The sequence below is a fragment of the Mycteria americana genome, chromosome 9 (assembly GCF_035582795.1).
Source record: "Mycteria americana isolate JAX WOST 10 ecotype Jacksonville Zoo and Gardens chromosome 9, USCA_MyAme_1.0, whole genome shotgun sequence".
Lineage (NCBI taxonomy): Eukaryota > Metazoa > Chordata > Aves > Ciconiiformes > Ciconiidae > Mycteria > Mycteria americana.
This window is the reverse complement of record NC_134373.1, coordinates 16,637,906-16,665,567: the sequence shown is the minus strand read 5'-3', so window position 1 is coordinate 16,665,567 and position 27,662 is coordinate 16,637,906. Positions and strand designations below refer to the sequence as shown.

General features: G+C 41.6%; 1 protein-coding gene across 2 annotated transcripts in view; it reads left to right on the top strand.

Annotated features, from left to right (window-relative positions):
* The window catches only part of ITPRID2 (ITPR interacting domain containing 2), a 43,342-nt gene extending 17,671 nt beyond the window's left edge, over positions 1 to 25,671 (top strand). For both annotated transcript variants that reach the window (XM_075511444.1, XM_075511445.1), the window contains exons 10-19: positions 102 to 174; positions 6,802 to 6,893; positions 10,016 to 11,239; positions 13,541 to 13,621; positions 14,015 to 14,142; positions 15,236 to 15,386; positions 16,529 to 16,594; positions 17,326 to 17,739; positions 23,885 to 24,009; positions 24,409 to 25,671. In XM_075511444.1, coding sequence (XP_075367559.1) covers positions 102 to 174; positions 6,802 to 6,893; positions 10,016 to 11,239; positions 13,541 to 13,621; positions 14,015 to 14,142; positions 15,236 to 15,386; positions 16,529 to 16,594; positions 17,326 to 17,739; positions 23,885 to 23,995 — 2,340 coding nt within the window. In that variant the 3' untranslated portion in view covers positions 23,996 to 24,009; positions 24,409 to 25,671. The remainder of the gene's footprint in view (positions 1 to 101; positions 175 to 6,801; positions 6,894 to 10,015; positions 11,240 to 13,540; positions 13,622 to 14,014; positions 14,143 to 15,235; positions 15,387 to 16,528; positions 16,595 to 17,325; positions 17,740 to 23,884; positions 24,010 to 24,408) is intronic.
* The last annotated feature ends 1,991 nt before the right edge of the window (positions 25,672 to 27,662 follow it).

Genomic DNA, 27,662 nt, shown 5'->3' with positions numbered 1-27,662 from the left:
CTTCCCTCCCCACATGTGCAGTTTATATAGCTTGGGCATTCTTAAACATAGAAACATATTCCAGTTGTCCTGACAAAGTATTCATCTCCTCTTCCTGATAGATCCAGAGTACAGAGGGGGATCTACCACATGTTCCAGCTTCTCACCAGCTGGCAGTGACCAAATCAAGGAAAGGTGAGTAGACTTCAACTCCCGGGAGACAGCAGTCTGCTGAGTGTCCTTCACTCTCTGAAATGCTGATTCCGATATTTAAAACTTCTAAAGTTTCTTTTTCTCTTTAGAAATAAAAAAGATCTGGGTTTCTTTTTCAGCTAAATCACAGAACATTACTGCAAAGTGGCAACCAAATTACAGGCAAGACAACAGCCCTATAACCTCACTGGCTGTTTTCACTTTTGTACAATTGATGATAGCTCAGAGGAACTGAAATGTTAATTCAGACTGTATGGGATTTTTTTCCCCTGGCAGATCCTGTAATTTAAGATACCCATTTAAACTAAAATTATATTGTTTTAAACCTAAATTGCATGATACATCCAGCTTTTTCCTGTACGCTACTGCTCTGTCCGCAAGCCGGCTGCACAGAAGACTAGTGTCTTGCACCCACATGGAAATTGCAGTCCTTCACACGGCAAACTCTGTGCACTGGCTCTTGTGGCTTGCTTAGTTTGTGCTTTCATCTCAAATTCTTATTTATGTATCTTATGGCTTGGGAGGGGGACAAAGTTGATCTTTAAGTTCATTTTGTGATTGTTATTTTGCCCAATATTGGCAAGTGAAGTCCATTCTCTAGGTGTTACGTGTAATTAAAGAAGAAATAGAGCTTGTTGCATTTAGTGAGATGCTTAGCTGCAATGCAATTTCTTGGTGAAACATGACTAACATCTCTAGATACTAAAGAGAGGCAGAAAAACCTGTCCTAAGAAACAGAGATCATCTTATTTGCCTTTTCACAAATGAACTGACAGTCTTGTGAACTGTCAGCTGAATTGCATTAACATGGTTGAGAATGCTCTGGACTAAGCGCTGAAGGTTAATGCCTGGTTATTAGGGGTAGCTTGTGCTACTAGTTTAGCAGTGTTTTGCACAACACAGCATTGTACTCACTAGTCTTCCTCTGTTACAAACGTAGGCCACCAAGAAGGACTGCCAGAAACTGCACCTCTAACTGTTCCCAACGTTTCTCCCTTGGCTGTATTTTAATTTCGTGATTACATGTAAAGAGATGCACTCTTTACAGGTCAGGTCTCTTGTTTGCCTGGCCTCATCAGTTTCAGAAAGAGCTTTTCAGAGAAAGGCAACTTAAGGAACCAGGAGCTGCAGTCAGGGAGGAGAAAAATACATTTTTTCATCTTCTGAAATGCTGATTTTGTGTTTTCTGTTCCCAGTAGCTATCTTATCCTCTTCTTCCTCCATGCACGGAAAAAAAAAGAGTCAGGTGGTCCTGAGTGTACCTGCTGAAAGGTACCAGCAGTTCTGGCAATGGGTGTTCAGTATGGCAGAAGTGGGGCATGCCGCCTCATGTTTCCCAGCTAGTATATCCCACCCGTTTCTGAACACACGTGGCATAGATGAGCGATGACACTTTGTTATCATGCAAGTATTGCCTGGAGTTTTCTATGACTTACCTAACAAAGATGTCAATGCTGATCATAAGCTTGCACGTTTGCTAAAAGTCAGTCTGAGACCAACATTTTATTTCACCTGGAAGATGTGGAAAGCTTAGGGCTTTGTTCTGTACGGGTTTCAGTAAAATTGCCAAGAGGGAGAGCATTTGGTAGAGAACTTATCCAAAACGTTAAAAAACAGCAGTCAATTTTTTTTGCAAGTTGTCCAACATGAGACAACATAGTCCTGTTTTCTCAGAGAGCAGATGCTTACCAGGTTTGAAGGCATCCAAAGTTAATGGTCGCTTATTAAAAATGCCGGCCATTGTGTCTGAACGTGAAATGCCGCTCTCACTAGCAATCTCTTGAGGTGGGATCAGCATGGAATTCAAGCACTGGTCTTCTGTTGCAATGTGATTTCAGCTGATGATCCTCATACAGACTCACCTCTTTCAGTGGTGTTGGCTCTACTGTACATAAGCACCCATGAACAAAAAATTTGTTCCAGATGAATGATTCCCCTGAAGGAATACATTTGTACTTTTTTTTTCACGTAGTAGGGGTACTTCTGTGTCAGTTAGCAGGCTTAGTGCTGGTCGATACAGACTGTTATAAACCTTGCAATGTCATTTTACATTTACACAGAGCGCTGTGGATGCTTTCTCTGACATTTACGAGTTTGTAAGGCATTTTAACACGGCCTGTAATAAGATGTGAAGTATTTGAATTAAAAAAAAAAAAAAAAAAAGAGATTCTCTTTCCTCCTGAAATACTCTGCAGACTTAAGTTATGCTTGAACAACACTGAGCCTACTTCTGCTTAGACTCCCCATTAAGGCATGTTTCCCATTTCAGATTAGCTTTGTTTATAAGTGGTCAGCTTAGATTTTCAAAGCAGCTTGCAAATGATTGCTTTGCTATAGTACTGTCTTTGTTAAACACTTTATAGGGGATACAAAGAATTCTGTATCGTATTGACTAGCTTCATGTACTTTTTAGGTTATGTCTTCCAAATAGTACTGAACTGAGCTAGTTTATCCATTATGCCTAAAACCAGCATTCTGTTCTTTGTTGTTGCAAACCTCAAATGTAGATGTATTTTTGTGCAAGGGGTTTTTTTTAGGAACATAGTAGAGAAGAATGAAAAGCTTCAGTTGCTTTGCACTGTAAACATACAGTGCTGCTAAATGTCCACTATAAAAAAAACTTATTGCAAAGTTATCTGGAAGGAAGGTTTGTTAGTTGGAAAACAAAATTCTTCCTGACATATTTATACAACAGCACCTTCCATTCCAAAAAATGCCCAACAAACAAGACAAATATAGGTACAACGTGTGGAGAGCAAAGTATTCTCGAGGCATTGTAATTTGTGAGTGTCAGGTTGCCGACATCTGTGGCTCCGTGAAATTTTGAATAGACACAAACCCGATTCTTTTAAGGCATCTGACATTGATAGTCAAAAGCAGTGATTAATTTTGACAATTTAGTTCTTGAAAGTGAAGAAAGCACATCAGCACTTCCTGTCCTTAATATATTATTGTATTTTTAGCTCTCTGTGGGTGCAGCTCCACAGGAGATTGGAGATGGGGGAGTGAGAAGAAAATATTTGCAACACATTTAGTATTTGTGGGAGTCTGTGCTTATCTGTCCAGAAGCTAGGAGATCCCCAGGGACTCTGAAGAGTTTCTGCAGCAGGGCTCCCTACTGGGCTGGTTTTGGCAGTGCTGGGGTGCAGGGTGCGATCAATATGGGAAAAAGGGGCAGCAGATACGTAATCCTGTAATGGAATACTTTATAGCTAAGTTGGGAATGTCAATTTATTAATAATCTTGTGAAATACAAAGTGCATTAGAGCTTTGCCAATACTGTAGGTACAAGCAACATAAATGTTACTAAAGCTTCATGGGCAGTTTCCCCGAATTTCTCCTTCTCTTCTGTATGAGCAGTCGAGTGATGCAGAAAGTGTAAGATAAGTACCTGATGGGACTGGTTGGATTGGTGAGACTGACAGTCCATTGGTAGCTGAATATTATTTTACAATAGATGAATTATTCCATTATTTGATAGTGATTCTCTGATAAATCTGTGCTCTCATATTTTGTAAACCGCAGACTTGTTTCTTCATCATCTGTTCTTGTTTACAACTTTGTCAGCTTATTTGATATATTTCTGAATACCCACGTTTCTCTGGCATGTATTCAGTGCCTAAAAATATTTTGAATTTTTCATACAGCTTAAAACAATAATCCAAGGGGCATTTTGGTTTGTGCTCTGTTTAACTGGGACCTGAGTTTGTTTGTTCCTTCTGGTTTTGTTCATCGTGGCTGGTTCCTTTTCTCACACTTTATGCTGCCTCTGGCCTTCCCCCTCTAATTCAGAAGATTTCCCCTACATAGTGTTGATAATAGCTTTGGGCTGCAGGGTCAGCATCGTGCGGTGACCTTTTTACGGAAGGTACGATTGCCTTAGTGGGGGTACGCAGGGCAAGGGATGATCCCAGGTTAGCCCCTACAACCCAGCCTGTGGTGCTGAGTTTTCTGCATTCAAGGTGAAGAGAGGGGAACCATATCTCGTCACAACCTCCTTCTCTTGAGACTCCATTGCCAGGACGCATTTTAATCAAGATCTGAATGTAACTCTTTAGCTGTTTTTTAAAATGTTTTCATGCTTTCCCTTTGTCTGCTTGAATCTGAGAGACATCCAGGTGCCATAGAGCAGGTTGTACATCTGGATCAGTAGTTGACAAGGAGGGTGGACAGCATTATGTATCAGTGTACCCTGATGTACAAGTTGGTATTCCCAGTCTTTACAGAGCTAAACCTTGTCATTTCACTCCTGAAGTAGTAGAGATTCCTGTTCTTTAAAAGTTTTTTACTGCATTTACATGATAGTGGTGTAGTGGAGAACTCTGAGAACTTGCAAGAGACAAGGGTAGGGTGTGGTAGAAGACGACTACTCATACATACAAAAAATGTCTTCTCTGATTTGCTTTAAACGTTCAAATAAAATCCGAGCCGCTCTGCAACACAGAAAGCAAGGGATGGCTGTATTAAGGGGATGTCTCCGTAGGTGGAAACAAGGCAGTTTGAATCTGTTCATACTGTGCTAGTCTCTTGCCATGGATAAAGACAATGAGGCAGGTTTGGGTGCCTCTGCTCTAGACTGACCAGTTGACTGGCAGTATCTGTCATGTAAGGCTGTCAAAGCGTGTGCGTAAATAACCAGTGCTATAGAAAATTATCTAAAACACTGATTTTTACTTTAGTACTGTGTCTCTGAGGAGGCCAAGAATGGATCTGAGGAGACATATATCACAGAATCACAGAATCATATAGGTTGGAAAAGACCTTTAAGATCATCGAGTCCAACCATAACATATATACATATATATGTAATATTTTTTTATAGTTGAAAAGGAAATATTGACTGAGAAGGAAATAGAAGGGCAGGTCAATATTTTTCTTGAGAAGTAATAAACTTCATGCACGTGAAACCAGATGCCAGCACACACACTTTGCTTTATCGGAACTAGTTGGAACTCTCCCCTGTGGCTAAGGCTTTCACCAGTAGTGCCTTTTCCTTTTAAATTAAAATTCACCAAACAGGAAAAGAGAGGGAGAGGAGGCCAAAGTAGGTGACTGTTCACCTGGGAGGAGGTGGCAGCTTCCCACCAGCCTCAGCTGTAGTGGCAACCTGTTCATGGCACACTCTTTCAGCCATATGAATTGTATCGGGCAGTTAATAAGAGCTAGTCCGGTTCTCAGGGAAGTCATTTCCATTGTCTTTACTGGGAGCTGGGTGGGGATGTCTGTCTTGAGGTAGAAAAGTTGTTTATCATCGCAGGATATTGTGGCTACCATGATAACAGAACAGCAGCACAATTTGAAAGGCACTCCCTAAAAGCTGTGTGAAATCGCTGATACAGAAGTTTAATGGGCAGTTTGCCTCTCCTGGTGTTCACAAGCTTCTGGGCCTGTGCAGGCTTTTATTTCTGTGTTAGTGAAATGTTCATCAAAATTAATACCGAAAAAAATTAGTTCTGAGTATCCAGCAGTTTCAAAACAGTTTTCATAACGCATTCCAATGCATTGAGCTGTGAACTGGGATTAATTATATGATGACAGTTAAGCGGTTGAAGGAATGCGGGGTAAAATTCTGCCCTGAGCCTCTGAGAAGACAGCAGCAAGCTTTTGCCCCGGGGTGAGGAGGAGGAGGCAGGGGTCTGGGGGCTAGAGGCCGCTGTGGTCTCATCCCATCTCCAAGGTTTTACACTTCTGTGGAGAGCTAGAGGTGAGATACGGTTGTTGCCCGGGCTGCCATCTGGCTAAGCAAAACGTTTATGGTGCCGTAAGGTAAACCCATACCTGGTGAGTGCCTCCTGTGCCTAGCAGGGGACAATATACATGCAGTACTGCACTGCAGAGCTTGCTGAGATCTCCCTGAAGAGCAGCTTTGTGGCTATAGTGCTTGCACCAGAGGAAGCCACTCCTGAGCAGCACTGAGGATTTTAGACGCTCTTTAGGCTATTTTAACACTTACCTAATCGAAGTAGAAAGGAAAAGCAGAGGGATCTTATCTGTCGTGTATAAAATGAGCCCTGGGAATGTGCTTTGGCAGATTGCCTGTCGATGTGTCAGAGATGTTTTGTATTTGTCCGCTAAACCAGCGGAGGACCGTCTCTAGCAGTTCTCCAAGTCCTGCGCATCGCCCTCTCTGCTCACGTGATGCTGTTCTTCTGGGTGTATGGGGTAGTGTGGGCTGGCAGGAGACGAGTGATCTCCTTTATCTCCATGATCAGGAGGGGTGGTGAATCTGTACGTGTCAATACAAAAGCAACTGTTCCACTGCCTGCATGTGAATTAACCAGTGATTCAGTTTTATGGAAGGAAAACTCCAAGAGTGGCAACATCTGCAGAGTGGAGTTTTTTCCACAGTACAGGAAAGAAAAATGTAAGAGAGAGTTCCTCTTCCACCGCTGCTTGAAGTTTCACAAGTAGGGCTTTGCATGAGAAGAGGGTTTGCTCGAAACAAACAAGCTGTTTCTCTGTATTGTTCAAAGTGGAATTTGAAAAGGAATGGTGTTAGCCACTTAATGTTACTTTGATGTAAAAGGAAAGCCTGTATTGAATGTGATTGGGCATGAAAGGTTGTGAGTTGTAAAGTAATTACGGTTGGGTTTTGCTTGTTTTAAACAGATCAGCTGTTACGGACCGCGAGTCAGCACTCTGACAGCAGCGGCTTCGCTGAGGACTCCTCCACAGATTGTTCTCCATTTAATCAGCTTCAGGTAAGGTTCCCATGCTGTGGTTGAAATATTACCGGTTATTGTGGGACCATAGGGACCTGGGGAGGGATGTTGATGTTTGACTGCTATCGTGACCGTCAGTCTAGATCTTACAAAACTTCTCATTTTCAGAGCTGGACCTGCTGAACCCCTTACAGAACTGTGTTAAAATTGTAAAACCTTTCTGGTAGGATAATCTGGGTATACTTGGGCCTGGAATAAGCTCTAAGTTCAGTATGTCCTGTTTGCTGTTTCTGGTGTATCTTTTCTGACCGAGGCTCCAGAATCGCAGTCCATTCCTCTCATGACTGCAGTGGGTAGAGATTAAGGTAATGAAAGAATATAGCTTTTCTGCTGATCATTTAATTTCTTGTAGGATTTTTGTCTTCCCACTCATTTTCTTTTGCATAATTTTCTTTTTTTTTTTTTAGTTAACAGCTGACAGAAAGGGAAAGCAGTTTCATACTAACTTTACTACGAAGGTGTACTAATGTCTAGTCAATCTTGAGCTCCCGCACTCTTTCTTGTTCCAGTTCCTTTGATCTTGGTCCCAGAACTTGCTGTGATACTGACCAGAGAGCACATGTTTTAGGGGAGGCTTTTGTTCCAGCATGGTGCTTAGGTGTCTGCTCAATACACACGTTTGTTCAGCGTTGTACCTGATATTTAGGAGGGGTGTTCTCTTGCCTCTCCTAAAACATTCGCGCAGTAATAGCCATGATTTGGTTGGCCTGTGAATCAGCCAGAGAAAAGTCTTGAGTTGGATCCTGGCCTCAAGGCCATCGGTTAGCTGTCTGGGACCTCAACCAGAGTCCAGAGGAATACAAAGATGGGAGTCTGGCTATCACCACTAATTTCATTTCTGTGGCTTGCAGCTGCTGAGCTTTATTAATGCTACCGTATGTTTTTTTCCTTGTGGCGCAACAAATATTTTTAAAGCTGTTTGGCACTTACTAGGAAGAGAATACCACCCTCCCCATCCATCAGTGTTGCTTTTCCATTTTGGTAGTGGTATTCTGTGCTTTCTAGTTCAGTTGTTTTTCAACTAAGTACCAAAATGAAAGCCAAGACAGTGCTAGTCTTTGTGTCTCCCTTAAACATCAGCTTGCACTTTCCAAGAGCAAGAGAGTAAATAAATGAAATCATGAGCCTGAGTCTCTGTAAGGAGCATAATAGTCCAAGATACTGGTTCTGCTCTCTACTAAACTGGGACTACACTGAAGTTGACAGGCATGTTAGAAGGAATCTCAGGCTAGAGTTGCTCACTCCTGATCTTTATATTGGTTGCAACCTGATTAAGAGTCCAGTGAAAGCATGTTGCAACTAAGCGCCCCTTCACTGGAAGACTGGTGGAGTTTATTTTTGTTGACTGTAAAGGGATGAGATTTTTCTGCTTTGTATTATGCTGTTTTGAAAAGACATTTTGAGACTGCACGAGATTTGTGCCATGGAGTTGCTAGGCTCTCTTCTGCCACCTTCACTGCTTTATTCAGAGCAAGTGCTGAGCGGAATTCAGAGACTAGGGGAAATGAGAACTTGGCAGCTAATGAAGAGAACCTGTGAGAAGATGATGAAGGGGATACAGAGGGGTGTATATTGTTTCTTAAAAGTATGGTAAGTTAGTGCCATCTACTGTTAAATAATTGACTCTAGCAGCCATAGCATTCCTCTGAAACTCAGGAGAAAACTCAAAAACTAGAACGGTATTGCCTTTCATCCCTGACATCCAGAATAAAGATTTCTAAGGGAGATTTTGGCATTAAGATGGGATATTGTGCAGGGGAGTTTCATGTTACCAAAGAAGTGAGAAGAATTCTCCATCCAAGTTCTTGAAGTTTTGCTTGCCTGACTTGTAAGTGAACAATGTGGTGGAGGATTAGACACACAGGTATGCACACATGTAGCACACCTAATTTCACCTAGACATTACAATCTTGTGTTCTTTTAATACCTTTGGCTTGAACAGTATCTGAACCTGTACTGTCATACTAATTTGTGACTGGGCCAGTAAGGGCAATGTTAAGCACATACTTGTGAAGTTGACCTTCATGACTGAAATTTTCTTCCAGACGGTTGGAGAAGGAACTGTTGCCTGATGTACACCATAAGTAATCTCTCTAGAAGAAACTCATAGTTGGTATCCTGATGGCAGTGAGATCTGCAGAAATTAGAGAAGGGAAAAGCTTCTCTATAAATTTCTAGTTCATGCGTCAACTATAGTGAATTTCCAAGACTGTACTTTATAACACATATTCTTATGAAAGTGTCTTGTCTGCTTGTAAATATGTAAACAAGTCAATCAGTCCAGCCTAAGGAATATGCTTTGTCATCCATAGATCTCTTTTTTTTTTTTTTTTTTTTCCTTTCTCATAGTTGCTTTTCCTGCCATTTGTTACCTGTTAAACTAGCATTTCCCTCATACATGTGCTCTGTTTTAAACTGTGATTTAGAATGAAAAGGGGAAGAAGTATTAGGAGAAAGAAAGGGAGGATGGGGTAATAGTACTGGATGCAGTCTGCAATAGAGATTAGCAGCCTAATGTAAGATTCCCAGTCTCAGACAATTCTGTGACTTCAAACAGGCCGAGTGTATAGGCAGACTGGTTTTCCCATTCTGTGTTGCCCTGTGACACTAGTTTCACTATGGTCTGCAGTTCTCCTCACTGCCCTGTATGCATTCCCTAATACCAGCCTTCATTTCAGTGCTGTCTGTGAACCTTTATATATGGGAGATGCCACGTACTTCCACCCTGCTATCCCTTTGTCATCACTACCTAAAACACAATTTTACTCTTTTTACTCTTTTACTCTGCTGCCACTTCTATTCTGCTGTCAATAAAGAGTTTATTGTCAAATCAGAGAAACATGTGAATAGTTTGCTCTTATTTTTTTAAACCATCTCCTTTTGGTGCCATACTTCAATGTGCTTCTAATCTCTCTGATACTATGGTTTCTTTGTTCTCCTTCACTGTTTTTCTTGTACACTAACTGCATTTTGTATTATTTGTTCTGCTCCCTACCACGATGCCCAATGAATATGGACTTGGACTCTTAGCCTGACCCCTGAGAAGGCAGTAGTTGAGTCTCCAGTATGTTCACCCCTTTGCTGGCTCATATCTTTCCTAGGTTCAGGAGTCTCTGCAGGGCATGGGAAGCAGTGCTGACAGCTGTGACAGTGAGACCACCGTGACGTCACATAGTGAGGAACAGAAGACGCCAATAGCCAAGGAACTGCCCTGTTTTAGTAAGTTTGAGGAAGAAGGTGATGATGATAGTGATGATGATGATGACGATGATGAAGAGGATATTATCTCTCAAGTAGAGAGACGAAAGGTAGGGGGACCTTCTGAGAACAGAAGGAGTGAAGACAGAAAAATTACTGACTATGAAACTGAACAAAATCAAGGAGGAGAAAGCAAGTCATCTCATATATCAGAGACAGCCCAAGGAGAGTTCAGCTCTAAAGAGGAAGACACTTCCAGTGAGCGAAAAGAATTGGACCTGCTGGAGGAAGGCAGCGTGTTTGAGTTCCCTCAGTACCACACACACCATATCCTCAAGTCAATGGAGTCTCTGGAAGGTGGTGGCTCCTCCCCATCGTCCATGGACAGGGTTCACATCGCCTTGCAAAGAGCTGAGATGAGGATCGTCAGCACATCTGATTCCAGGGCCGGACGCACTCTGCTTAAGTCAAAAGATCTCCTGAGGAAGCAGAGACTCTGGTTTGCTCAATCAGGCTATCCTCTAAGGCGGTCTCAGTCTCTCCCAACCGCATTGCTGAATCCGGTGAAAGTGGTGTCCTCTGTGAATGTCCAGTTAACTCCAGGAAAAGAGACTCTGTGCAGTCCTCCTTCTTTCACCTACAAGTACACACATGTGGAGGAAGACAAGAAACCAACGTCTGAGAATGACAAAAGTGAGGGTGAGGTAGCTGCCAGCCAGCCGGTGTGCAAATCCACACTGTTCATTGCGCCTTTGTCCTCCAAAAAAGAAGTGCCCCAGACCGGGCCCAACAGACTGTCCGAGGAGCCCAGTCCCACCAGGGTACAGAGCTGCCCACTGCACACACCGGCACACATGTCCCAGTCGATGTGCTCCCTCCACTCCCTCCCCGCCGAGTGGCAGGACAGACCGCTCTGCGAGCACATGAGGACGCTGAGCACCCACAGTGTCCCAAGCATCTCCGGCTCTTCCTTCGGCGCCTTGCTTTCCCCCTTCAGCTGTCCCTTCTCTCCAAGGCACGCTGGATTTCCTCATCGACCTCATGCCATCAACCCTCCCTCCACCGTGGAGATGCAGCTGCGCAGGGTCCTACACGACATCAGAAACTCTCTGCAGAACCTCTCACAGGTAAGAGGAAGCCAGATTTTTACCTTGGGCAAAGAGGCTTCTTATTTTATCCTTACAAAACCAAAATGTTAATCTGAATATTCCTTTGTGTAGTGCAGCAGATCAGGAAAAAAATGACATATTGTGGAAGTTTGATTTGCTACTGTTTTAGGAGCTTCTGTTTAAAGTGGCTAATGATCATCTCTCTAGTGCTCCACTATTCTTGCATTTAATTTTTTCTTGTTGCAGTTGACCCAGATTTTTTTTTTTTTTTTTTTTACTGTAATCGATATTCTTGGGTGGGAGGGAAGAACAGTGTACTCTTTATCAGCTATTATTTTAAGGTGATAGTCATTAGCTTTAGGTTTGAAAATACATATTGACAGTCCTTTAACCTCTCTCTTGTCTTTGACATACTTCCCATCCAACTGAGAAATTTTTTTTTTCTCATTGCAAGTCCCATGGCTTCACTAATGATGTCAGTGATGATGTCTGTTCATATACATTTCCCATATGCATTTCTGTGCTGTTTCATGACAACCTTTTGCATGTTCAGCTCTGGAGCTAGTCAACATGATCCTCAAGTCATCTGTCTTTCATTAAGAGCCAGTTTTGTCACAGCGTGTGAAATTTTGTCCATCTCTTCACTCAGAGAAGAAATGCTTTAAAATGCAAGTGCATTTTTTTTTACCGGTTTCTGCCACACCTGCTCTACACTATTCAGTTGTAGAGCTTCAACAATTTCTGTGGGTTGTAAAACCCAAGAACAAACATGTGCCTGCCTGCGCTGTATTCCAGGTGGTAGGCAGTAGTGGGCTTTTTTAGACCCCTGTTGTTTTGTTTTGTTTTGACACTTGTGAAAAGTTAGAGGCTAGTCCATCCTGCCTTTAGTTATATTAGCTGGCCTTGCTTCTTGGAGCAGCTTCGGGTACTGGGACACAGCTCTGCAGTGGAAAGCTGCGATCAGCTGTGTTTTAAGTCAACCATTGCTCAAGGTAGTGGACGGTGTGCCTGGGAGTAAGCATTTGCAGAATTTAACCTTCTTTGTAAAATTTCCTCTTGGGAGCCAATTGCAGCCTTGATATGGGTGAGGTTACAGTGTGCTACAGCACTTTTATCACTTACACCGTGCTAACTAAACCTGCTGAAGAAGGCTCTGTATTACGTCCAGAACTCATGCTCAAGCTGGTTCAATTAAAATAACAAAATTAGTATCGGAGGGGATAATAATATCTCCTAGCCCACTTGTTCTACTTCCAGTGTAATTTGTCTAGACTAGGTCCATTTTGGGGTCTTGGTCCTTCTCATTACAGAGGTTTGTATGAAAACATCTTGCTTACAATACACAGTTCCCTGGTGCTGCTTTTTCCTACAGCCAAGGTCAAGTTTACTCAGCTGCTCAGCTGCTAAAGAAAAAGTTGAGATGTTTCAAATATATGATTCTGATTTTAGGAAGGAATAAAGAAGAGTAGATAAATTCCTGATAGAACAGAGAAAACTGGGAGAGGAAAAAAACCCCATCCCCTTGATGTGATCATGTTTGAGCAAAACTCCTCTGGATGAATGGACATGCTTCAAATTTTCCATAGCGTGTCAATAGTCCTTTGAATTCTTTCAAAATTACATTGGACAAGCTGTCTTTTTCACGTTTGAAAAGGTGAATGTTTTTGCTCTTTCCACTGTTCTTTGTTGTGCCATGTCTCTACATGTAACAGCCCCTGAATTTTATCTGGTTGCTGCATGTGTTGATGCAACATGCAAATAGAAATTCTTCAACACTCTTGTTTTCATGAGAGATCATTAGCACGCAGGGGTCTCTGGATGTAGGCAATATAGTGAGATTAAAAACCAAAATCAACAAAAAAACCCCAATCTAAGAACTGAGCAAAACCCCACACGTGACTGTAATCATGATTTGAAAATGGCACACTTTCATTTGCTCAGTTCTTTTTTCCGAGTTGTTCTTTTTATCATTAGCTAAGACAATTGAGACTACTGAGTTTTCAGGCATAACATGCCTGCTGCAGAAAAACTTAGCTTTTATTCCTACTTACTGTGTCAGGCAGGATTAATTTGGTTTTTCACCTGCAGAGCATTTGCATTACAGAGCTTTGGTGCACAGGCTTCAGTTAAGAGCTGGCACTGCTGGTTTGTAAGGTTTCCTTTTCCTGATACAATATTTACATAGACAGCAGAAATCACAATGCCAGCAAGGTTGTGTTTTAACAGTGGCTGCTGTTGGAGTATCTGTGCATTTGCGAAGATGAGTTCATAAACGGGATTGCTGTCATTCCCATTTCAAATTTCTTGTTTCTTCCCTAGTACCCGGTGATGAGGGGTCAGGATCTTTCAGCGGCCAGCAGTTACACTACTCAGAGGTCATCCATTCTACCTCTCTACGAAGTAAGTTCACACAGTGGTACTTAGTCAAAATAAAACACAAAGAAACGTCCTAAATGTGCCACAGATTGTGCTAACTTTGGGCAGTTCCCTATCTTTGCTCTCAAGAGATAACAGATGACTCCATCCTGCAAATAATGTTAAAAAGGAATTAATCTAAATACATGGAAATCCTTTCATGTGTTTGCTTGTATGATACATCTAAAAATGTTGTTTTCTTCAGTTATTGTGACTTCACAACATGCAGCCTTTGTAGTATACTGAAGTTGCTGAGGTTCTGCTTGACTCAAAGGGCACATCTGGGCAAATGTGGTTATAGGATCCAGACTTATTTTAATTCAATTTTTCCATGTAACGCATTATTACCGGTTTTTTTTTCTTTCCCTTTCTCTCCAGAACACTTTCCAGGAGCTACAAGTGGTAAGGAGAAATCTAAACTTATTCAGAACCCAAATGATGGATTTGGAATTGACTATGTTACGTCAACAGACAACAGTTTATCAGCACATGACAGAAGAGGAAAGGTAAAACGATCTTTAAAAAAAAAAGAGAGAAAATACTCTGGCACTCCCGGAAATGTATTGCTGCCCCTGAAATCAGAGCAAAAAACTTATTAGTTTCAATTTGAACAGGGTCAGAGCTGAGTTTTTGCCAAAAACTTGTTTACTCTTTTCTTTAAACTTCTTCATTCTAGAGTTTTTTCCTCTTTGTGTCTTCTAATCTCTGTTTCTCATTAATTGATGGTTTTTTTCTTCATCCTTTCTCCAAAGTGATTTTACAGCTGTGGATTTTAAGAACTTTTATCATGGGATATGTGAACATAGAATATTGGGGGGGGAACAAGCCTTAAAGATTTTCAGCTTAGATTGCCTCCCCCCCCCGCCCCCCATCTTTGTAGACGTAAATCAAGAATGAACATTGTAGCATTCAGATGCTTTTCCAAATTACAGTAGCCACTTGGCAGCCTACAGATGGCATTCATATTCTGGCTCGCTCTGTTTGTGCTCACGACTCACCGTGAATTGCAGCAGCAGCTGATCTGGAACAATTTTCAAAACTGCTTATGTATTTACTTTAGCTGAATCAGCTCTTGACTAATCACTTTCAAATAAACATGTTTGAAATCAGTTGGCCTTCTTAGACAATGGCGTCCTGGCCAAAATGTAGCTGCAACTGCTTGGGAATCTAGAACCACGCAGGAGAAGTAATATGTGAATACTGCGTTGCTCTCTGATTTTTGTTGTTACTGGATTTGATTAGATATATGTATATCTAATCAAATTGGATTTGATTAGATGTATGTGTAAATGCCAGTTTCTTCTGCTTGCACATATTTAAGCATTTAAAGCTACAATTTTTGGAGACTGTTCTGCGATACACTATGCTGTTTAGTTTTCTCCATGAAGTGATATATATTTTCTATAAATGGAGAAAGACTTTTGTTCCATCTAGGCGTTGAGCTAATTTTTCTGTGAAAGAGGAATTTTCTGTGTTGCACTTTGAATTCCCTTATATGAAGCCCTTTATTCAGGGGACTGTCCTGCTCAGTTCCCCCTTTGTGGTGTGCAGCTGAGTGTAGTGAATGCCCTTGTTCTTTTTGTAATGGACTTGGTATAGATATGAAGCTGATCAGCTACAGAGCTTGAGAAAGTCTGTCCGCATGGAGCTACAGGAGTTAGAGATGCAGTTGGAAGAGCGTCTGCTTGCTTTGGAAGACCAGCTGAGAAGTCTGCACATGTCTTCACCTTACAGACCTCAGACACACGTAGTGAGTATTACTTTTGCAACAACATTATATGTTTTCTCAGTATAATATTAATAACTCCTAACTGTTAAAACTCTTACAGTGGGGTGATATCTGGGGACTCTAATGATGCTGTGTGTATTATCAGGGATCATATTTTCTTATTTTAAGTCAGTGTTTCGTCTTGGGGAAAAGGTATGTGAATAGAGGGACTTTCTTGGTGTTAATATGTGTCAATACGTATCTTCTGGGGTTTTAGATCTGAGATTTCAGACCTCTTCTGTCAGTGCTTTCTTCTTTTTCCTTGTCATGACCCTGAATTCTCACAGTTTTGGTACGTAGTGCTCATGTCTAAAATCCTTGGGGGATGGTGATGGTCTTTCTGGAGTTTTCCTACACTGAATTTCTTACTTGTGAAATGAGGGCAGAGAGATGAGAAATGCATAGTGTTTCTCTCCCAAGAAATGGGGTGTGCTTCCCCTCTAGCTCAATCCATGGAACAAAAAACCAGGAAAATCCAGTTGTCATCCTCAGTTTTTTCCTCCATTGCCTTTTGTACTTCCTTCAGATGAACATGTGGCTCCTCACCAAACAGTGGAAGAAGCTCTGCTCCCACAGACACTCCCCAGAAGCACAAGAGTGGGGATAAAAAAGATGCATATGTTCATTGGTGGCATGGCAATACACTTTCTCTTCTTTTTCACTCAGCGGAAGACTGTTCCTCTTTTTTTCTGCTGCAATTCTGCCATCAGCCAAACAAAAGAAGCACAGACAAAAAGTATCGTATGTTCTTCCTGGGTTTCACTCCTCTTCCTTAGCTAATCCTCTTCTGTAGAAGCAGCACAGGCACAGGCCACATCTTCCTCTTCAGTATTTTGTCATGGGACAAAAATTGAAACCAAAGAACAGAAAAATATGGTATTACTGTGATCCCAAGCCAAACTTGCATTCTTTGAACAATATAAATATCTTTTTATTTGTAAATCCTTTTATAGAAGAGGGCCAGCTTTAAAAATGACTGAAATGAACTTTCTCCAACCAGCTTTGCTTCCTGTTTCCAAGTTTCTGCTTTTACAGAAAGTTGTCTGAGACACAGCATGTTTATATATTAGCTTCTGACAGCTCTAAAAAAATCCTCAATGCATTAACTTGACTTAATTTTTCAGGGTATGTATGGAAGCAGAAGTGCTGATAATCTATCATGTCCTTCTCCATTGAATGTCATTGAACCAGTAAGTAATTGTTGTGTGCTGTATGTTTTACTAAGAAAAAGAACCAGGAAGGGATTTCTTAAAAAAGGTTGCAGGAGATTAATTTTACACATGGTCTTGGAAATACTTTACTCACTTGAGTAGTTCTGTTGAGAACAGCTGCATTTTCCCTTAAGCAAAGCTAACCATAGGTGTAAGAAGCTGTGAAGTCTTGTTTGTTTTTAAGAGGAATACGTAGAAGTGAGATGTTGTTTGCATTTAGTTGATACAATGACTGTACAATGACTCACCACCTACATGGTGAGTTTTTGTAATTATTTTCTTATTTTTATAAGAAAATAAGGAAAATTATTTCTTATTTTTCTGTGCATTTTATGTTACTGAAAACAAGTCATTCAAAGACTACAGAAAAGAAAGAACAAACGTGAATTGTTTTAGCAAAGAAAAACAGAATCAAGCCTTTACGTGTGTCTCTGTCAATGGCTCTGGCAGGATGCATCTGTATTGCAAAAGTCAGTGGCTTGGGGAACTGCCACAATTCGTATTTATGTTGGCTTTCAAAAAAGCCCATTCCTTTTTATGATCCTCTTTGTTGCAGTCATAAAGGCAAAGCATATATTTATTTTATAGCTGTATTTGTTACATGGAGGGAATGAGTAAGTGATTGCATAAATAACAAGAAAGCATAGTTGTGTCTGTATGTGACTTTTTTTATATGCTTATTCAGGACTGGTTTTTTTCTGAACCCTTAGGTCTCCGAACTTATTCGAGAGCAGTCATTTCTGAAGTCTGAACTGGGTTTAGGACTGGGAGATCTTGGACTGGAAACTCTCCCAGCAGAGGGTACAGAGTCTGTATTCTCCCATGGAAACTCTGATTCCTCTTCAGTGTGCTCCGGTCACGCAGGTAGAAAAGCTGGTGTTGGATCCTCTGAACTAACAGGAAAGTCTAAGAGTCAAAGCAAGAAGTTATACCGAGCCTCTGTTGCCTTAACACCAACTCCCCCGGTGAGAGCAGGCACTGGACAGCAGGTAGAAAGCTCCGAGGAGCTTGCAGACTCCAAGCCAGAGGTGGAACACAAACTTGAAAAAGTCCCTCTCATGCCTTCGGTTGATGAAATCCACAAAAGCGTGGAGCACGAGGAGCTGCAGCAAGTCATACGGGAGGTGAGGAGGGAGGGGCTGAGATCTAGGATATTTGAACAGTGTTTACTGAAACCTAAAGACAGGCTATCTGTAATTCTCGGCCACCGGGGTTTTCTCTTCCCTCTCAGGCCAAGTCTCCATACTGTTACTGTACTATTTCTGAAGGCTCAGACCTTGTTACTAGATGTTCAAGCAACAGTTGTATTCTTGTGCAAAGCAGTAGACGTTTTTTCAGTGATAGTGGTTAGCATGTAAATTAATAGCTCGTTGCTACTGTAAGTCTGGGTGAGAAAGAATTTGCCATCTCTACTACTTGGTTAAGCAGCAGTATTTCAGATTCTCACAGAAAATTTCTCTGTCATGTTTGCTCACTAAAATGCCAGGTTTGAGTTAGTTTGATTGATGAAATACTGTTTCTGAAACAACTCCGTAGTAAGTTAGAAATACTTTCCCAGTCCCTCTGCCCTAAACCACTAAGGACTGTAGGAGTGTAAGTGGAGCAAGCTGAAGTCAAATGAGAAGTTATTTCAGACTTTAAGACTGATGTTAGACCAATGCTGTTGGACTAGTTTTATTGGCAGTCAATTAAAGTGAAGGGTGCTTGGTTATTTTTCCTGTGGGCCAGGTTAAAAAACAGGACTAAAACTGCATGTTTTGTTTGTCAGTGGCATGACAGAAAGCCATGCAAGTAGTATAAATGGAAAAAGGAAGCAAAAGAAACTTGTTCTCAAAAGCAGTGTCCGTGAGAAAGTGGAGTGAGCTCTCTGCTGTGTATACAGAAATGGGGATGAGAACCTGTGGGTTTTATTCCCTCTCCTTCACTGGAGAGGGACCACTTAGCCTTTAGCTGGGGGTCATTGGACCCTTAGCCTTTAGCTCATCCCTTGAAGCTTTTGTATGGCTCTGCCATAAACCACTCGAAAGGCTAGGAGAGGTGTCATGCTCGGGAATGTGCAACAGGCCAGGCTGTAACACTGCGGTACCGTCCAGGTCTGCTTGCTTCGAGGCTGTGAATAACTGGAACCAGCTTTGCCTTAGCTTTGTCTTTAAAACAGATGAGAGGCAGGCCACTCATCTCATGATAAAACAGGAGCTGTGATTCCCAGAGGAATCTTTTGCCACACCTTCACCCCTCTTCTCTCAGTGCAGAAAGAGGCAGAGTGTACTGGACCATAAGGTATCCTTTTACTCATCGTCTGACCACAAGACTCTGCCATGTCTGTCTCTGCAAAGTAGAGATGTTTTCTTGGCTGACTCACTGTGGGCTTTGCTGTGCGTAGGCACTTTACACTTGCACGGTGAGATTTGTGAAGCAGTAGAGCATTACTAAGGAGTGTTCTATAGAAGATGATGGCTGGAAGCATATGAAGACATTTACTTTGTTTATCTTTGGGTAACTCCGTAAATAACCAGAGCTGAGAGTGCAAAGAATAATGCATAGCCACAAGCATTAACCATCAGTGAACTGCTGGTGTTAAAAGGGGATGAAGTTTGGCAGTGAGGTGAAATGGAGACCAGCTTTCAATAAGTAGCTTCACGATGCTGAATAGTGCTTCGCCCCATCAGTAGCCCCATTAGAGTCAGCGGGATGAGTTATGGAAAGTGGCATTATCCTGTGGAAGGAAGGGTCCTGCAGTCAGCTCGCGGTGAGGTACCATCAGACCGATGACCTCATCATTACTGCTCAGGATTAGGAGCTGAACACCTTCTGGCCATCACTGATCTTCACAGTGGAGCTTGTGATGCTACAACTTTATACCTCTACTTTGAAAGCCAAGGAATGAAGGAGGCAGGGGGGGCAAGCATACAATTTTTGAATGTCTTCCCCCCCCACCCACCCCCCCCAGCTGCCATCTTCTCCAAAGTAGCTAGTAAAGCTGGAAGGAGTCTTGGGAAAGGCCTTGTTTTGGAGATGTCATAAAATATTCCTAGACATCCCAAATTCTCTCTCCTCCTGGTCCATTTTTTTTCCTTCCATGCCTTTTTAAAGGGGTTCCTTGCCTAAGGGGCAAGAGAAGATTTGCACGTGAGGTATTTGTCACACGTTGCGCTTTGCTGCCGATTCTGAAGCGAAGCCAGGATATTGCATTTGTATCGAGCCCTTCTGTAAAAACCTGCGTGTCAGAGGAGTGGTGTCGTGGTGAGGGGTTGCTAAAGGAGAAACAGAGAGGAAGGAGAGAGCTGTAATTCAAATGTACTGTAAAAGCAGCAGAGACAATAAAGGGACCTGGAGTCAAAGTACAGCGTTATTTCAGTCAATATTTTCTCTGAGGTTAGCCTGTGTGAAAGTTCCTCTTTAACTTCATTAATTGATAGCAAATAAAGATGTGTACTCTTTGCACGGAGATTGTTCTTTGGGTTGTGTGGACATTGTAATGCTGAAAGAATCCATACTGAACTGAGAGGCTACTATTCAAAGATGAGTAGTCAGCAAATAACTGAGCTTGACTCACTTTGTAAATGTTTGAGCACACAGAGAGATTGTCCCTCAGTTTAACTTCAGCCTGTTTAGGATCGGCTCTGATTCTCAGCATGAGAAGTTTTGCAGGTCAGAATGAAGATGCATTGGCTCAAAGCACCTGGTAGTTTTTGCAGAGCTAGGATATGCTATTAAATACTGGTCAGGAAAATCTTTTGTATTTCATAAGAGCTAAAACAGAGCATAAATTGAAATGTGTCTTCCTTAAGTAGCCCTGTTGTTAGCAAAGGAATTCCAGTTTTATTGTCAAAAGAAAGAAATCTGGTAGGATGCATTCTTGATGAATGCACTCACAAATGTTAAACCCTTCCTTATTCCTCACATTCTCTGTAGCTGCATGACCTTGTGTTGGGGAAAAAAAAGTCAGGCAGTGTTTCAGAATATGCCTGGGTGGGTTGTAATGCATGTGAGCTTTGACCTGTAACTATTTGCTGACATTAAAGAAACCCATGGTGTTAACTTTTAGCATTAATGGACTAACTCCCACGGAAAAGCATTCAACAATGTGAAAAGTTAAAACGCCGAACAGTGGCCCTCTTGTTTTGATGAAAATACAGCCTGACCTCCACTGGAGTATCACATGAAGCACTTACTGCTTGACTCGTAGGTCACAGTGTCGGTAGGAGTGCCACCAGGCCCTCTCACTCTGCTCTTCTTGCAGTTTAAAAGGTGTGATATGCAGGTTTTGTTTTTGCTAACAGTTCTCCACTGTAAATGACATTTAATGAAGTTATACTTTAAAGAAACATATGATTTTCCTGTCAACATCTGTTTTAAGAGGCTGTAATGGGTCTTTATGGGACAGAGAGATGGTTGGATAGAGAATCTTCCCTTTTCCACTTTCCATTCAAATCCACGTTAGCTCAGCATCGATCAAAAACGTCTGTTGGTTGTTCGTACTTCCCTTGTGCAGGCGTTGGGTTCCTCATCTTACTATCTTGAGCATAAAAACTCACCAGCTGCTGCCATGAATAAGTGACACAAGAAGAAAAGAGAGTGGTAAAGAATTCTTCTAATTATAGAAAACATACCTCAGATCAGGAGTATGAAGACTGTGAAAGCCTCGTGGCTGTTTTCTATCAGTAGGTGAAGAACACCCATCTCCAGAATTGCCACTATGGCACATTTTACTCTCGATCAGTTTATTATTTAACAGCAACATAATGTTACAGTAATGGTCATTCTTTCATAGGGAGAAAGATCACTAGTTTACCGTAGTATAACTATGAATGTGGTACTGTGTTATTAATGCAATATTGAATATTAGTGTTGTATCAATGTAGTACGTGTACCATAGATGAGTGGGTTCTTGCCTCTTTCAAATAATCAATTTTTCATTCAGCTGCTAAAAATACCGGTGGAGCATTCATTGACTGCATCTGTCTTTTGTATGGAGGAAGCCTTGGCAGTGGGCTGTGCCCTCTGCAGAGTAAATGGAAGGTGCACCTTGCCCTAAATCATTTGTAATGAAAAAGGCAAACATTAGCAATTGTCATGACACACGCATGGGGCTGAGTCACCATGGGAATTGATGCTGTGCTCGCCATGCAGGAATGACCTTGATGAGTCTGGAAAGGAGGGAGGAAGCAGTGGCAGTGAAAAGAAGCAGCGGAGGGTGGCCTTGTTGTCGTCTGGGCAGGAAGGTGAGAGGCAGAGGGCTCAAGTGATCCACCAAGGTCAAGCCAGAAGTTGTTGGAAGAGCTGAGAATAGAACAGGAGCTGCTTCCCTTCCAGTCTCCGCCTCGCCACAAGACTGTCTGTCATACTAGACCATTTACTTGCTAATTTGGGAAGCTTTTATCAGTTTTCTTTGGAAAGTGAGGTTTATTTTTGTCTATCCGGTGAGGGAAGGGCACAGAATGACTGTTTTGTAGCGTACTTGCAGACCCACCCCGTGTGATACTGGAGAAGGAAAGCAGAGAGCGCAGGGTGGGGGTCTCTTACAACGCTGGTCTGCCAGACAGCCGCCGTGTGGTTTTCCTGTGCCAAAGCCCTTACTGCATTGACAGCAGTCCTAAAGCTTTGTACGTCTGTGTGTGCATTGGCATAGACGTCCTCAGGACTTGCAGCCATCAGTAAGCCAGGTCTTCACTGGCTTTTCTTTTGTTGGTTAATCAGCAAACAACCGAGCTGGAAACCTCCTTCCCAATAATATTATAGTCTCTGAATTTCTGCTTGATGCAAAGTAGTAATGAAACAAGGAACTTTGCCACTAATGGTTTAGGGATTGAATTGCTTGCCAGTGAGAACAAGGGATAAATAACCTGTTGCTAATGCTGCTGCCACCCTTCTGACGTTGTTGCTTAATCCTTTTGACGCACCAGGAAAAGGGGAGACTTACAAGAAGAATTGCAAGATGATCATGGAGATGATGAGAGGGGCTACGCAAACATGGCAAGGCTGTTGGGAAGGCTGGGTTTGAGTAAATAGTGTTTCTGTGGTATTAGTGGGTCATCAGAACATGAAGGGATTTCTTACTGGCAAAACCGGGATTAGCAATTTGGGCTTTTTTTCTAGCATCGAGTCTCACATTCTTTACCGCTACTCAGGCACTTGAAAGCTACTTTGAAATGACACTATGAACAGTGTTTTCTTTAGTCTAAGATCAGTTATTTGTGCCAGGAAATTATCTTCCCTTTTCATAAGAAAAAGAAAACTGTATTGCTTAACTGGGGTGGTGAGTGCTTCTGTGAGTGACCCCAGCGGCTGGGCTCTGGCTCTTACCCCCCTGCACTCTCCCCCCATCGTTGTCCTCCCCTGTCCTTGGAACCACATCTGACTTGTTAGTGCTTCCCCAAGTGAAGACCATCCAAAAAATGAGTTGGTGCCAAAGATTTCTCGTACTTGCGAGCAGCCCGTATTAATTTTCTTTGTCATGCCCTGCTCCTTTCTGGCACAATATGCTGTTGTAGTACTGGATTTTGCCTCCTTTTCTCCTTTTCCTTTACTGTAGCCATCAATGCTCTGTTCTTTCTTTGTTCTAGCCTCAGCCACACTCAGGTGCCTGCCAGTAGTAACTCCTGGGTTTGTTTTATGTAAAACTTAATGGGTAAATGCTTTGTTCACAATCCTGTGAAAAATAGTCTTTGCTGGCGTAGGTCATATCCCAGGGGCCAACTGACGATGTGGGCAACAGTTGAAGTTCTGTGTTTGTCTTTGCTGCTGAAAGTACGTAATTAGGATTTGTCTCCTTTTGATTTGTATGAAAACAGCAGCTCATGTTCACAGACTTGGACCTTTCCTACTGCGTAATCCATTTGTGAGGCAGATCGGTCCTGCCTTCCTTTGCAAGAGATAACGACTAATGTCAAAAAGCAGTGCATTTGGGGTGCTTTTGATCTGCGTATCCTGAAATGCCATTTTCAGAACTTTAGCATAGTTAAAATGTATTTTTTCTTAACAAAACCAATAATCCTAAGTGTAAAACACAGATATATTTACCATCTGGAAAAATAAAACTACTTTGGTTTGCATTTATATGATTTGTGAGAACTTTAAAATTACTTACAGTTATTTTTCCAAGAGAAACCCTCTTATATTTTTCCATTTGCATTTTTTTGGAAGTTGACTTTTGGGTATTGTACATTTTCATATGTCAATAATGTCAAACATATCTGCAATATCATTTAGTTTTATCCGTTGGTTATATAACTTACTGACCTTAAAACTTTGGCTAATCCCTTTCAGATCAAGGAATCTATTGTTGGTGAAATAAGACGAGAAATAGTAAGTGGATTGTTAGCAGCCGTATCACCCCAAAGCAGATCTGCAACTGCAAAACAAGATACACAGCCATGAAACGGGTACTACAGGTAATCTTTGACAAACTGCCACAACCAGATTTTATTTTTTTTGCCATATGAAATATTATTGTTAACTTAAACCTTGCTTTGTTTGCATTTTCCCCTTGAAACATAAGTGATCAAAATGGAAGTTCATCAAATACAGAGGATACTGATAATCCTGGATAGCTTTGGAATATCAGCTCATTTATAGTTTGGCCCATTCTGTTGTCACCTTTCATGAAGTGGTCCTTGGCTTTTGGTTTTGGTGTGCTCTGTGATGACTTCGCATGTGAATGCATCATGCGAGAGGATTTATGTAGTTTGCCTGCCTTAGATACGAATATTATCAAAATACATACTTCACCATACCAAGCAGACTTCCGAAAATCTAATGTAGATATTCGTCTTGCTTTTTTTTTCTGTAAGGCTGGATGTAGTCCGAAATGCTGTGGGATTCTGCTTTGAGCGGCGTGCACTGGCGAAAGTGTCAAGTTATTTTTGCTTCAGGAGATGTTAAAGCTGCTGAGATAGGCTACTGTATTCGAAGCTTGGTTCTATAATGTGTACCTTTCCTTGAGTTCATCTATAAAGACTTAGACACTTTGACTAGTTCGTTACTTTCCTTAAAGCATCAACAAAACTGTGCTCTCTGAAAGGTTTTGTATTTATTTGTATGTCCCTGTTGTAAGTTTTTATGTAGCTAATTCCTTTGTTTAGCGATGCATCATGAAACTTGAAGATTTCCAGACATAACCAATTTATAACACAAACGCGTTCAGCCTAGCTTTTTTTAAAAAAAAAAAAAAAAAAACCCAAACAAAAAACCCCAAACCAAAAAAAAAAAACCCAACAAAAAATCCCCCAGAAACACTGACCTCTGTGAGGTATTTATTGTGCAATAACTGATCCACTTTAAGAGCTTGAAACAACCAATAATGGTTTCCACTGCTGTTACTTAGTGCCACTTCAAAAGAAGGAAAAAATCCTGATGTAAAAATTGCTGTTAATTCTTGGGGCGGTTACTATTAGCAGAGTGGTAGAATGACGTGAGGTTACTTAAAACTACTTAAAGTTCTGACACTGAAAGCCTTATCTTTGTGTAGAAGACAACTTTTAATTTTATTTGCTTCCTTACTGTTTGCGCATCCCTCTATAGAAAAGTGCCTTATTTTAAGCACTGGTTTTTGTCTTTGTGTTGACTGCTTTCACTCATACCAAGAGAAGTTCTCTTCTGCTTCATATTAACCAAAATGCAATAAAAGTTCTGATTCTTCTGAAAGCAATTAGGATGTGCAACTTGGAATGGATGAACGACCTTGCTTGTATTATGGGGAAAATGGAAAAAATCTCTCTTCCTTCCCCATCCCTCACTGTGCGGATTTTCAGTTAGCCTGATGAACATGCGTTTGTTCCAGTGGAGCAAACTGGAATTCATTGGAGGTTTTATGTGGTCAAATAGACACTTAGTGGATATGTAATATCCCATTTTGCTGTTCTTGGAATCTCTTTACTCCTTTGCCATTTCCATCTACTAAAAGTCTTTAATCTATGTCGAGGTCTTTAATCAAAAATAGTTTCAAATATAACAATATTATATGAAAAAGTTTCTAAGATTGTAAATTGTGTTACGGAGACACACAAGGGCTGATTTCTTTTAAAAAAGTGTATATTAAACCAATAAAATATTTATTTTGCCTATAATCTGTGTCAGTGTTTTTCATTGTGCATGGTTTACTCATAAGCAAAATAAGTAACATAGATTTGTTCAAATAGTACACAGAACAGCAGGAAAGCTCAGGACTTGGGTTTCCAAAAGCTTTCAGATGTTTAGGGGACCCTATATGCTTAGGAAATGTGAAATATAAATTTGAGAGAAATGTTGGCACTTCAAACTCTTAAAGTTGTTGGCTCCTGTTGCAGCTCCAAGAATTTGGTTGGTCTTGACCTCTCCTCAGTTTGTCCCTGTGAGTAGAGCCAGAGCTTTCTTGAAAACCTCATCCTACATGTTTAAAAGTTGAAATATAAACTCTGACAGCACTTATGCATGGCAATCCATGGTGGTAAGCTGCAGTAGGTTTCTGCTTTCCTTGCAGCTTGCATGAGTACGTGGTTCCATTCCAGAATGCCGCCGGAGAGTAACCAGCCAGACCCAAGTGCCTGCAACCTGCCTTTGCAAATGCGCAAACCCAAGACCTAGTCAAATAATTGCAGCAGCAGATGCTCCCCTTGTCCCCCAGCCAGGTTAATTAGCGCACGTGACCATTAACGTGTCCTGTGCCCGTGTCCTACTCAAAGTGGAGTTCCAAGAAAGGTGGCAACTGTGGCTCTCATGGAGTGATGGCGGAAAGCAGTTCAGGAGTCAGCGGCTGTCGAGCAGCGGCTGCCAGCAGCATCCTCCGCAGGTGTGGCAGCCTGGCTCCTCACCGCTCCGGCGAGAAAAGTCACTTGTAGGTAACATCCCGGAGTGTCTGGGGTGCTTCAGCTCATAGCTTGTAAGAACCTTTGATCTCAGCAGCACAGAGTCTAATTTTAATATATCCTGAGAAATGAAGAATAGTGCCATTTTGTCATCCAGCTGATGGAAGGCAGATTTGTGAAGTTCTGGCAGAATTTAAAATAAAGACATTTCAAAATGACATTTCTAAATACTGTACTGAAACTAATGAATATACAAGCACCTATTTTTCCATAATCCTGGTAACAGATTTTTGCCATTCTTAAAGACACTTCCAGCTAATATTTTCTGAGTGACATTTCTCTAGATACAGGAATGTTTATAAACTCCTGTTTAAAAAAAAATAAAATTGTAGTGTGCTGCTGTCATATAAGTTAAGCTGAACTGGTACCAACCTCTATTGACAATTCTGCTTGTGCCTTAGGAACAGCCATCATTATTATTGGACACACGCCTAACCTGGGTGCCTTGCCCTTCACTAATGTCAATTCAGCTGTAATGATTTTCTGAGCGTGGACGGTTTTTCTTTTGTTTAATGATTGAAACTGCTACTTTCCTTACAAATTAGTGTTGTCTTTTTTTCTGCCAGCCTGCAATTTGATATGAATTCTATGCAGATTAAAACAGCTTTATTAGTGGCTGATAAATATTGGTCAATCAAATTTGCTGTGAATAAAGCCGGCAGTAAAGCCAGAGATATTTTGGACGCTTTTCTAAACTTCACTGTGATAGTGGTCTTTGTGGCTGCCAGTTGGCTGCAGGAATATAAAGCCAAGGGCTGTATTTTGGAAACCCTAAGAGCTAGCTGTTTTCTGTGGGTATGGGACAGCTACATCCCTGTTGGTAGCAAAATAGACTTGTCTTTAGCCTCCTGCAGAGCAATACATGCCTATGGCACAGCTCAAATCAGGCAGAGATTTGGGGCCTAGTACTTGGAGATTTTTTTAAATTATTATTATTTTTTAAGGTGAGTAAAAGCATGTTTCTAGCCCCCATTGTTGCAGTGAAAAGCTACAAAAATGACCTCTGCTGAAACGACGTGGAGACATCTCGGCATTCGGCAGCTGGAGGCAATAGCTGGAGGAGCAGCCCCCCGCACCGCTTGGGTTAGTGCTGCGATGCCCGCGAGGTGCTGCTGCCGCTCGCCCACAGCACCGTGTGCGAGCCCTGAAAAGGAAAGGACCGAGGATGGCCACGGAGCCAGCCGCGTGGCCGGGGGTGAGTA